Here is an 11557-nt window from a genome sequence, read left to right as displayed (position 1 = left end):
TGGTGGAATTGCACTTGAGGAAAGTGCCATCATCGTGCTCTGCGTGCTGAGACTGAGTGCTGGGCTGTGGGGGAGTCCCAGTGACTGGGAAGGGGTGTGTGCGCAGCTGTGCGTATGTGAAGTAACGCATGGGGTGTTTGTTATTGCGCATGCGCTCTGGGTAATGGCAGTCTGCGCATGCCTGATGAAATGTAATCGTGACGTGCCTGGACTGCGCATGCGCGCTTAATATAACGTCTTCAGCGTTTGTGACGGCTTGGTGATCTGTTCTGCGCATGCGTGTACTGATGCGCTGCTTGTCGGGAGGTGGCGTATGCGTTCTGAATATTATCTAATTCGCGATGTTCAGCGCATGCGTGCATGCACCTCGGGGTACGTGCGGTCTGTTCTACGCATGCGTACACCGGTGGGTTTTTTTTAGGGCATGCGCGGCCATTAGAAGCGCAGTCTGCGCATGCGTTGATAGTAACGGCTACTTTGTGACCACGGGAGGCAAAGATTATGGGACTGGACCATATTTATGTAATTACTGAGAGGTTTGCAGAAGTGTGTAAGCAAGAGGCAAGCAAAGCAGTGCTGGGGTCCTGTGCAGGCCCCTCTGGCAGGGAGATGGGGTGAGGGGCTGTCCTGTGCAGGCCTCTCTGGCAGGGAGATGGGGTGAGGGGCTGTCCTGTGCAGGCTCCTCTGGCAGGGAGATGGGTGAGGGGCTGTCCTGTCCAGGCCCCTCTGGCAGGGAGATGGGTTGAGGGGCTGTCCTGTGCAGGCTCCTCTGGCAGAGAGATTGGTGAGGGGCTGTCCTGTGCAGGCCCCTCTGGCAGGGAGATGGGGTGAGGGGCTGTCCTGTGCAGGCCCCTCTGGCAGAGAGATGGGTGAGGGGCTGTCCTGTCCAGGCCTCTCTGGAAGGGAGATGGGGTGAGGGGCTGTCCTGTGCAGGCTCCTCTGGCAGAGAGATGGGGTGAGGGGCTGTCCTGTGCAGGCTCCTCTGGCAGGGATATGGGGTGAGGGGCTGTCCTGTCCAGGCCTCTCTGGAAGGGAGATGGGGTGAGGGGCTGTCCTGTCCAGGCCCCTCTGGCAGGGAGATGGGTGAGGGGCTGTCCTGTGTGTAACATCTCTCCTGTTCTTTTGCAGAAACAGCATCCATCCGGAAGAGGCTTGTGTTTGTGGGAGATGGAAAGTGCGGAAAGACCTGCCTCGAAATCGTGTTCTGCAGGAAAGAGTTCCCGGAATCTGATTTGGTCCCAACCTTATTTGAATTCTACTTAAAGGAGATTAAAGTTGATGGCACACGGGTAGGAACCCGGGGACGGATACCAGGCGGCTGGGGACGTGGAGGTCCATCTGGAGGGTGCACTCTGTCAGAGCCTTGTGCATTATTAGGCTGTGGCCAGGGTGACGCTGAGCAAATGCCTGCGCATGCTCGGCGCTTAGCTGCTTGCCAAAGCAAGCAAAATTGAATTTGCCTCTCGCTGGCGCGTCACGTGAGGGAGAACCAGATCTGTGACGTCATGGCCGAGCCCCGCACGCACCTAGCCGGCTACAAATCTCCCAGCCGAGCATGGAGCATGACGTCACCGCACATGAGCGCCAGCGCGCCCGCTCCCTGCCGGCCGCAGCCTTATATATGGACGCTTCTGTTCCTTCCTCTGCCACTAGGTGAAGCTGATCATGTGGGACCCACCCGGACCGGAAGATTACTACCGGCTGCGGACCTCGTCATCCTATCCGGACACCGACGTTATATTAATGTGCTTTTCCATCGCTAGCCCGGCCAGTTTAGGTAGGAAAGATCGATTGAATCGCTGACACATCACTGCACTTGAACGCTCTCCATCCGATCCGTACTTGGTTATGTTAATGTAGGCATATAAAATACTAGGGTACAATCTCCTTCAGTTGAAGAACAAACAGCGGGTCTCCAGAAGATACTTTTTGAGATAGACCTCTGGAGAGCCGCTGTTTATTCTTCAGCTGTAGGATATTTTACTCAAATATTGATAGCGCCCTTACCGGTGATGGACGTGCACCCAAGGCATTTGTGCGGGAGTCCAGTGAGGGCACCTTTTCTCCAAGCTTGAATATGAAATACTTCAGCATGTGTTGCAGTGAAAGGGTTAACCTGTTCCCCTTGTCCCTGAGCACATTTCTCTCCTAGATTTGCCGTCTTTCCTTAAACAGTCGCTGTATCTGCTGTTATTCTCCGACCCTGTGTTGTCGCTGACGTTACTGTGTGTGAGATCCCCTCTGTCTCACTATCATGTGTGTGTGATTGAGCTCCGTCCCTCTCTCCTGTGCACAGACACTGATGTTAGTGTGTGATCTCCGTCCCTCTCTCCTGTGCACAGACACTGATGTTAGTGTGTGATCTCCGTCCCTCTCTCCTGTGCACAGACACTGATGTTAGTGTGTGTGAGATCTCCTCCGTCCCTCTCTCCTGTGCACAGACACTGATGTTAGTGTGTGAGATCTCCTCCGTCCCTCTCTCCTGTGCACAGACACTGATGTTAGTGTGTGTGAGATCTCCTCTGTTCCTCTCTCCTGTGCACAGACACTGATGTTAGTGTGTGTGAGATCTCCTCCGTCCCTCTCTCCTGTGCACAGACACTGATGTTAGTGTGTGTGAGATCTCCTCCGTCCCTCTCTCCTGTGCACAGACACTGATGTCAGTGTGTGTGAGATCTCCTCCGTCCCTCTCTCCTGTGCACCGACACTGATGTTAGTGTGTGAGATCTCCTCTGTCCCTCTCTCCTGTGCACAGACACTGATGTTAGTGTGTGAGATCTCCTCCGTCCCTCTCTCCTGTGCACAGACACTGATGTTAGTGTGTGAGATCTTCTCCGTCCCTCTCTCCTGTGCACAGACACTGATGTTTATGTGTGAGATCTCCTCCGTCCCTCTCTCCTGTGCACAGACACTGATGTTAGTGTGTGTGAGATCTCCTCCGTCCCTCTCTCCTGTCCACAGACACTGATGTTAGTGTTTGAGATCTCCTCCGTCCCTCTCTCCTGTGCACAGACACTGATGTTAGTGTGTGAGATCTCCTCCGTCCCTCTCTCCTGTGCACAGACACTGATGTTAGTGTGTGAGATCTCCTCCGTCCCTCTCTCCTGTGCACAGACACTGATGTTAGTGTGTGAGATCTCCTCTGTCCCTCTCTCCTGTGCACAGACACTGATGTTAGTGTGTGTGAGATCTCCTCCGTCCCCCTCTCCTGTGCACAGACACTGATGTTAGTGTGTGAGATCTCCTACGTCCCTCTCTCCTGTGCACAGACACTGATGTTAGTGTGTGTGAGATCTCTGTCTCACTATCGTGTGTGTGAGATCTCCTCCGTCCCTCTCTCCTGTGCACAGACACTGATGTTAGTGTGTGTGAGATCTCCTCCGTCCCTCTCTCCTGTGCACAGACACTGATGTTAGTGTGTGAGATCTCCTCCGTCCCTCTCTCCTGTGCACAGACACTGATGTTAGTGTGTGAGATCCCCTCTGTCTCACTATCGTGTGTGTGAGATCTCCTCCGTCCCTCTCTCCTGTGCACAGACACTGATGTTAGTGTGTGTGAGATCTCCTCCGTCCCTCTCTCCTGTGCACAGACACTGATGTTAGTGTGTGAGATCTCCTCCGTCCCTCTCTCCTGTGCACAGACACTGATGTTAGTGTGTGGGAGATCTCCTCCGTCCCTCTCTCCTGTGCACAGACACTGATGTTAGTGTGTGAGATCTCCTCCGTCCCTCTCTCCTGTGCACAGACACTGATGTTAGTGTGTGAGATCTCCTCCGTCCCTCTCTCCTGTGCACAGACACTGATGTTAGTGTGTGTGAGATCTCCTCCGTCCCTCTCCCTGTGCACAGACACTGATGTTAGTGTGTGAGATCCCCTCTGTCTCACTATCGTGTGTGTGAGATCTCCTCCGTCCCTCTCTCCTGTGCACAGACACTGATGTTAGTGTGTGTGAGATCTCCTCCGTCCCTCTCTCCTGTGCACAGACACTGATGTTAGTGTGTGAGATCTCCTCCGTCCCTCTCTCCTGTGCACAGACACTGATGTTAGTGTGTGAGATCTCCTCCGTCCCTCTCTCCTGTGCACAGACACTGATGTTAGTGTGTGAGATCTCCTCCGTCCCTCTCTCCTGCGCACAGACACTGATGTTAGTGTGTGTGAGATCTCCTCCGTCCCTCTCTCCTGTGCACAGACACTGATGTTAGTGTGTGAGATCTCCTCCGTCCCTCTCTCCTGTGCACAGACACTGATGTTAGTGTGTGTGAGAGCTCCTCCGTTCCTCTCTCCTGTGCAGACACTGATGTTAGTGTGTGTGATCTCCTCCGTCCCTCTCTCCTGTGCACAGACAATGAGGATTGATTTATTTTTGCGACAGGAAACATCCTTGAGAAGTGGACCCCGAAGGTGAAACGTTTCTACCCCAATGTACCGATCATCCTGGTGGGGAACAAGAAAGACCTGCGTAACGATGAGCAGGTCTGTACCCCTCCTGCGTTTCTCTTCTCCCTGCTTCCCAGGGTACGTACTTCTAAAGGTGCTGCTGCAACTATCTTAATCCTGCAAGGCATGACATCACAGCTTCCTATTGGCCCGTTAGACTTTTAAACGGCCATATTTAGTGCCCAGCCAGAGCGATTACCGGCAGTCACAGAGGTAAGGATCTCAGGAGCAAGGGCTTGCAGAGCTGAAATGAACGTCTTTCTGGAGACCACCAGCTTCTTAACTTGCACAACAGCAAAATCTACACAAACCTGACACTTTAAAGGGAGCCGATCCATGGCCTACCAGTTCTTAAGTGACTGGTGACACAAAATGGCCACAGTGTCGGAGTCTCTGGCAGCCAATAGAAAGTGTAATGTCATCAGAGGGTTATGTTACAGCCTTTTATTTGTGACTCCGCAGACATGGCACAAAAATCTACATATCTCAGGACACAGGTTCCCCGGGGGGAATTTCTTATTAGTGTGGGCTCTGAATTAATGGGGGCCACTGAAAACATGACGTTGTTACATTAAGATCCCCTCGTTAAGGCTGAGCCCGTTTGTAACCACAGAAGTTAGATTTAGAAGGGTTTGTCTTTAGTTGCTTTGGTTACATGTTTTCAGCGTGTTTAAGTGTGGCTTTACGTTTGTTTAACCATTTGGCTGCCAGAGGGTCTGCAACACATTGCTCTGCACAGTTACTGGCGCCTCTGTTAGGGAACGGGACTGTTTTAGACCTGTAATGTGTTTCCTATGTAAGTGCTGGTAGTTGGGAAATAAAATTGGACATACAGCGCTGCCGGGATGACGTCCCCTGCACCCAAACTTCAGTTCCTGAGAAAAGAGGCTCATACTGGGATTCAAACTGACCTCACCTACTTCAAAGGCACTAACCCTTGCATTGCAATTTATTGTACTTGTCGGTCTGTGATATATTGTCTCGTATTGTCTCGTAATGTAGTATCACACCGTTCTCCGGAGAGCCGCTCACCATGTTAATCGTTCCGCTGTTCTTTCCGTCCCGCAGGAGCCGGTGAAGCCGGAAGAAGGCCGGGACATGGCCAACCGGATCGGAGCCTTCGGGTACATGGAGTGCTCTGCGAAGATGAATGACGGAGTGAGGGAAGTGTTCGAGATGGCCGCGCGGGCAGCCCTGCAACCCAGGCGCGGATGGTGGAAATCCACGTGCCTTCTCATCTAACGGAAAAACACCACGTAACACGACAAAAACCCATCCTCACACTCCTCGGAGAGACTGGGGAGCCAGTCTATGAAGAGGGGAGCTCCAGGGCATCTGATAGTCACGAAAAATCCTTGAAGTGATGGTTATTAATCTTTTGGGTTCTTACCGGCCTTTTTTTTGTCTTTTTTTGGATTTCATTTATTCTGTAATGAGTTAAGAGAAAAAAGAAAAAAAAAATCATCTTGCTACCAATATTTAAATTCTAACGTTTTCCCTTTGATATTGTGACGTAGGGGGCAGCCAGCCTCACATAATGAAGGGGAAGTCCGGCTGGTTGTCCCTAAACCGTGTGTAATTGGCCACCTCTGTGAGGCTCATTCTGGCCTGAATGTTAAGTGTTTGGTGTAACCGCTTCCAGCAAAGAGCTTTATCACTGTGTGATAGCTGGAAGGGGGGAAACTGTGTGTCTTGGGGATTGGGTTTATAAAAGCACTTTAATACTTGTGTTCGAGTGTTCCCTCACAGATAGCAAGTCAGCACTGTATTTTGTGTTTTAGTATTTCTCGGTGTGTGGAGCCAATAATTCACTTAGCTGGGCTACAGCCAGAGAAATACCGGCTCGGGACAGAGCTTGGGAGCGGGTTAAATACCTGGACAATGGTGAGTGGGAGAAGGGCTGTGACCCAGATCTGGGAACTGGTTCTCGGCAGTGCAGAGTCTTTGTTCTCCCTAGACACTGAGGCGCCTACCCCGCAGGGGGCATGGGGCTGGACAGAGGAACCGTTGCTGGGTCTCAGCCCTGTAGACACTATTCCTATGGGCAAGCTCAAATTTCCCACTCGCCCGTAGTTCATGCCCGGTGGGCTGTCCAGAGTCCTTAGGCCGTCCTCCTTTTCTGATTGGTGCAGCCGGATGAGCCCTTGTCCTCTGGTGCATCATCACGATCCGTGCTCTGATTGGTCGGCGGCATCTGCTCCAGTGAAAGATAGGCAACCGAGAGCTATGTAAGGGGAGCAGCCGATCTGAGTAGCAGGTGCGTTTTAGAGTTGGCACGGAGAGTGTGACGTTACGACTGGCGGGTGATTCGAAAGTGCTATTGGTAGAATAGCACTGAGAAGAGACGGAGAAGAAGCGTTCAGGGCAAGCCTACTGAAGCAGGCCCCTGCGCCTAGTTGAGGCTGGTTTCTTCCCCCAGGCCCCAGTCGGTGGGTGTACACTGTGGTTTGTATGTTTGCTGGCTTGCCAGAATAAACTTTCCTTTATTCAGCTATTGTGTCCTGTCTGATGATCGTGATCCTGGTGGTAAAGGTGTTAAAAGTTCTGGTCCCCCGTGACATATATTATATATATCTTCTTTGTGTTAGCAGCACCAGACTAACTGACATTCCACTCTAACTCCAGCCCTGAAAATAATTGGGGTTGCAATGTTCCCCAGCCATAATTAACAAAGGGCAGAGGGATTTATAATAATTCCAGCCATTCAGGGATTTTGTAGCGTAAAGGCGAATTTAATCCTCCATCTTGCCTGCGCATCGGTCTCTACTTTCAATAACGTAGCTACTGGTGATCAGTTGAACGGGAGAATTTAAGATGGCAGGATTGGCGCTTAAAACTTGGGTCTTTTCTAAGCTATTAACTAGTGTCCTGGGTATAATAGCAAAGGTTCGCTTAAGGAGTTGGGTTACAGTATGGCAAGATGTCCCCGAAGCTGAGGCTCCGTATTAAGGAGTAACAGCCTGGAGAATACACATCTGGGTCAGTCGTCCCATCAGCTGTTTCCTTGTTAGTTTGACGAATTAGGCTGTGGCCTCGCTAGCGCTGACCGAGCTCATGCTTGAGAGCGGTGACGTCACCAGCTCTCCAAGCATGAGCGCCGGGTGTCCTTGCTATTTTGCAAGCGCGCGGGTGGGCGTTGCGGGCAAATTGAGCGCAGTTGAAACTTTTTTTTGTTTACTTTTTGTTTACTCAAGCGTTAAGCTTGAGTGTGTGTGCGTGTCCGTGCACGAGTGTGTGCGCACCGTGTGAGCGAGGACTTGCACAAAGATTTATGCAACTAAAAGCAGCAAACACTGCGCTCTCAGCGCGGGCAGCGCCAGTGGGGCCACTGCCTTAGTTGTTTGCCTGTTGGAGCCGACACCTTGCTTTACCTTGTTAGGCCATCACACCGTGATACGCCGCTGGAAACACGTTTGCTTTCACTGTTCGAGGCGAAGGGTGTGAACCCAGATCCCTCCCTGCGCTTTTGTTTTTTTATAATTCGAATACCTAAATGTTACTTCTAATCTCTGGTTAAGAACGTTTCCCTGCCCATGCGCAGACGTTTCCCTGCCCATGCGCAGACGTTTCCCTGCCCATGCGCAGACGTTTCCCTGCACATGCGCAGACGCAGATGTTTCCCTGCACAAGCGCAGACGTTTCCCTGCACATGCGTAGACGTTTCCCTGCACAAGTGCAGACGTTTCCCTGCACATGCGTAGACGTTTCCCTGCACAAGCGCAGACGTTTCCCTGCACATGCGCAGACGTTTCCCTGCACATGCGCAGACGTTTCCCTGCACATGCGTAGACGTTTCCCTGCACATGCGCAGACATTTCCCTGCACAAGCGCAGACGTTTCCCTGCACAAGCGCAGACGCGACCGTTTCCCTTCACACGCGCAGACGTTTCCCTGCACACGCGCAGACGTTTCCCTTCACACGCGCAGACGTTTCCCTGCCCACGCGCAGAGGTTTCCCTGCCCACGCACAGACGCGGCCGTTTCCCTGCACGTGCGCAGACGTTTCCCTGCACGTGCGCAAACGTTTCCCTGCACGTGCGCAGACGTTTCCCTGCACGTGCGCAGACGTTTCCCTGCACGTGCGCAGACGTTTCCCTGCACGTGCGCAGACGTTTCCCTGCACGTGCGCAGACGTTTCCCTGCACGTGCGCAGACGTTTCCCTGCACGTGCGCAGACGTTTCCCTGCACGTGCGCAGACGCGGCCGTTTTGCTGCACATGCGCAGACGCGGCCGTTTTGCTGCACATGCGCAGACGCGGCCGTTCTGCTGCACATGCGCAGACGCGGCCGTTTTGCTGCGCAGATGTGCAGCAAAGCGGGCGCGTCTGCGCATGTGCAGCAAAGCGGGCGCGTCTGCGCATGTGCAGCAAAGCGGGCGCGTCTGCGCATGTGCAGCAAAACGGCCGCGTCTGCGTATGTGCAGCAAAACGGCCGCGTCTGCGCATGTGCAGCAAAACGGCCGCGTCTGCGCACGTGCAGGGAAACGTCTGCGCACGTGCAGGGAAACGTCTGCGCACGTGCAGGGAAACGTCTGCGCACGTGCAGGGAAACGTTCTGGTGACCCCCGAGCATGCGCGTGCCACCAGAGTACCAGGGATCGCACTGCTGCCATCAGATGTATCATACAGCAGATACACGCCCCTAGGGGCGGCTCTAGATGTGATACACGCCTCTGACCCATGCAGAACGACACCCTCCCTTCTGTGCCACGCGCAAGTGGTGAGGCTTCCCCTTTGTGATCTAATTGTGATGAACAATATTGTTCCTGCCACAAGTGAGCTATAGGTGGGCAATTATAAATAAAATCAAGGGGATAAAATAGATTGGGCTAGAGTATATGGGCAGTGAGCTGTACACTTGAAAAACCATTAGGCAATATATGTATATAGATATGAATGCTTATGGTAAACAAAAAAAATATATATATATACTATACATTACAGAAGAGAAAAAACATATAGCAAGACAATTTATTATTAAAAATATGTATTTATCCAAAAAAGTAAATGATAAACACAAACAATAAAAACATTTTTATAAAAAAAGCAACAAATATGTCTCGTGCCTTAATAAACAGCAAATTGCATGCCCTGCTGGATGAGGATAATCAGCATATGAATTATAATCATCTATTTAATGTGGAGTTCCATGCATGTATATATTCACATTGTAAGCACCTTAACCTGACTTTAAAACTTATATGAGTGGTATAATATGTCAGATCAAAGTGATTTTAATAATAGATCAAGAAGTAGAGGCTATATTGGGATTATGACTTATTGTGTTGTTTTTATCATAAAAACCAAAAGAGCTGCTGTATATTTTCCAGTGACTAGAGGGTTGATACAGATTCTGAGTTTATCTTCACTTAAGTTGTACTAAACTGTATATAGTGTTTTTCGAAACGAATAATACTCATTTAAGAAAATGGTTAATATTCCATTCTACATTTATTCCGTCAGGGAACCTTGTTCTCAATGTAAATATCCAATAGGATTCTCTACAGTCTAGTGTTTTCACAATGTTACCTCCTCTTTCTTTTCTAATTATTTTCTCAATACCTACAAATGAGAAGTTACTGATGCCTCCCTGCCCACATTCCGAAAAGTGTTTGGAGACAGGGTGATCCTTATCATTTGAGAGAGGATATGACAGGGAGACCCTCCAGACTACACTACAGGAGGTCAAGGAAATTGAACGGGCAACAGTAATGCCGTCTGTGTCCAGAGTAAAGAGGGGAGGCATATACACTGAAACAAAAAGAGACAAAAAAGAGGACGCAGCATGTCCGCTGTTTATTTCACAATATAGCAAATCTAGCAGCCAAATAACCAAAATTGTGAATAAACACTGGGAATTGTTACGGATGGATCCAATACTTAAGGAATACACAGATAAGGGTCCAAAATTTGTCTATAGAAGAGCCAAGACACTAGCTACCTTTTTATCACCAAGTGTAGTATCAACACCAGTAAAGAGCTCAGATCATTTTGTGACCAAGGGATCCTTTAGATGTAATCAGTGTAATATGTGTCAGTTCATGAAACCGGCTCGACATGTCTTTTCCCACAGTCCACACAAACGCTATACCATACACAATTTCATCAATTGCAACACTACATTTGTAGTATATTTGATTACATGTGGCTGTGGGAGGAGATATGTCGGCAGGACCACAAGGGCATTAAAAACAAGGATGCAAGAACACTGCAGGTTGATACGTAAAAATGATAAGGATCACCCTGTCTCCAAACACTTTTCGGAATGTGGGCAGGGAGGCATCAGTAACTTCTCATTTGTAGGTATTGAGAAAATAATTAGAAAAGAAAGAGGAGGTAACATTGTGAAAACACTAGACTGTAGAGAATCCTATTGGATATTTACATTGAGAACAAGGTTCCCTGACGGAATAAATGTAGAATGGAATATTAACCATTTTCTTAAATGAGTATTATTCGTTTCGAAAAACACTATATACAGTTTAGTACAACTTAAGTGAAGATAAACTCAGAATCTGTATCAACCCTCTAGTCACTGGAAAATATACAGCAGCTCTTTTGGTTTTTATGATAAAAACAACACAATCAGTCATAATCCCAATATAGCCTCTACTTCTTGATCTATTATTAAAATCACTTTGATCTGACATATTATACCACTCATATAAGTTTTAAAGTCAGGTTAAGGTGCTTACAATGTGAATATATACATGCATGGAACTCCACATTAAATAGATGATTATAATTCATATGCTGATTATCCTCATCCAGCAGGGCATGCAATTTGCTGTTTATTAAGGCACGAAACATATTTGTTGCTTTTTTTATAAAATGTTTTTATTGTTTGTGTTTATCATTTACTTTTTTGGATAAATACATATTTTTAATAATAAATTGTCTTGCTATATGTTTTTTCTCTTCTGTAATGTATAGTATATATATATATATATATTTTGTTTACCATAAGCATTCATATCTACATACATATATTGCCTAATGGTTTTTCAAGTGTACAGCTCACTGCCCATATACTCTAGCCCAATCTATTTTATCCCCTTGATTTTATTTATAATTGCCCACCTATAGCTCACTTGTGGCAGGAACAATATTGTTCATCACAAT

At 48.9% G+C, this 11557-nt stretch overlaps 1 protein-coding gene across 2 annotated transcripts; it reads left to right on the top strand.

Annotated features, from left to right (window-relative positions):
- Positions 1-250: 250 nt before the first annotated feature.
- On the top strand, positions 251-6163 carry LOC142468027 (transforming protein RhoA-like). Of its 2 annotated transcripts, none has more exons than XM_075574090.1 (5): positions 251-306; positions 1129-1289; positions 1654-1777; positions 4372-4472; positions 5505-6163. In XM_075574090.1, exons 1-5 carry the CDS (start codon positions 276-278, stop codon positions 5676-5678), a joined length of 591 nt encoding a protein of 196 aa, XP_075430205.1. In that variant the 5' UTR covers positions 251-275; the 3' UTR covers positions 5679-6163. The 2 variants fall into 2 exon arrangements, with proteins under 2 accessions (XP_075430205.1, XP_075430204.1); XM_075574089.1 differs by having other exon boundaries at positions 257-372.
- The last annotated feature ends 5394 nt before the right edge of the window (positions 6164-11557 follow it).

The sequence above is a fragment of the Ascaphus truei genome, chromosome 17, assembly GCF_040206685.1.
Source record: "Ascaphus truei isolate aAscTru1 chromosome 17, aAscTru1.hap1, whole genome shotgun sequence".
In the NCBI taxonomy this organism is placed as follows: domain Eukaryota; kingdom Metazoa; phylum Chordata; class Amphibia; order Anura; family Ascaphidae; genus Ascaphus; species Ascaphus truei.
The sequence above is the reverse complement of the archived record's forward strand: the minus strand, read 5'-3'. Positions and strand labels throughout refer to the sequence as shown.

Excerpts from the sequence above, each read along its gene's own strand:
- LOC142468027 (XM_075574090.1), top strand. The coding sequence starts at position 276 with ATGCGTGTACTGATGCGCTGCTTGTCGGGAG. Across the intron at positions 307-1,128 it reads GATGCGCTGCTTGTCGGGAG|AAACAGCATCCATCCGGAAG; the intron begins GTGGCGTATGCG and ends GTTCTTTTGCAG. Across the intron at positions 1,778-4,371 it reads CGCTAGCCCGGCCAGTTTAG|GAAACATCCTTGAGAAGTGG; the intron begins GTAGGAAAGATC and ends TTTTTGCGACAG.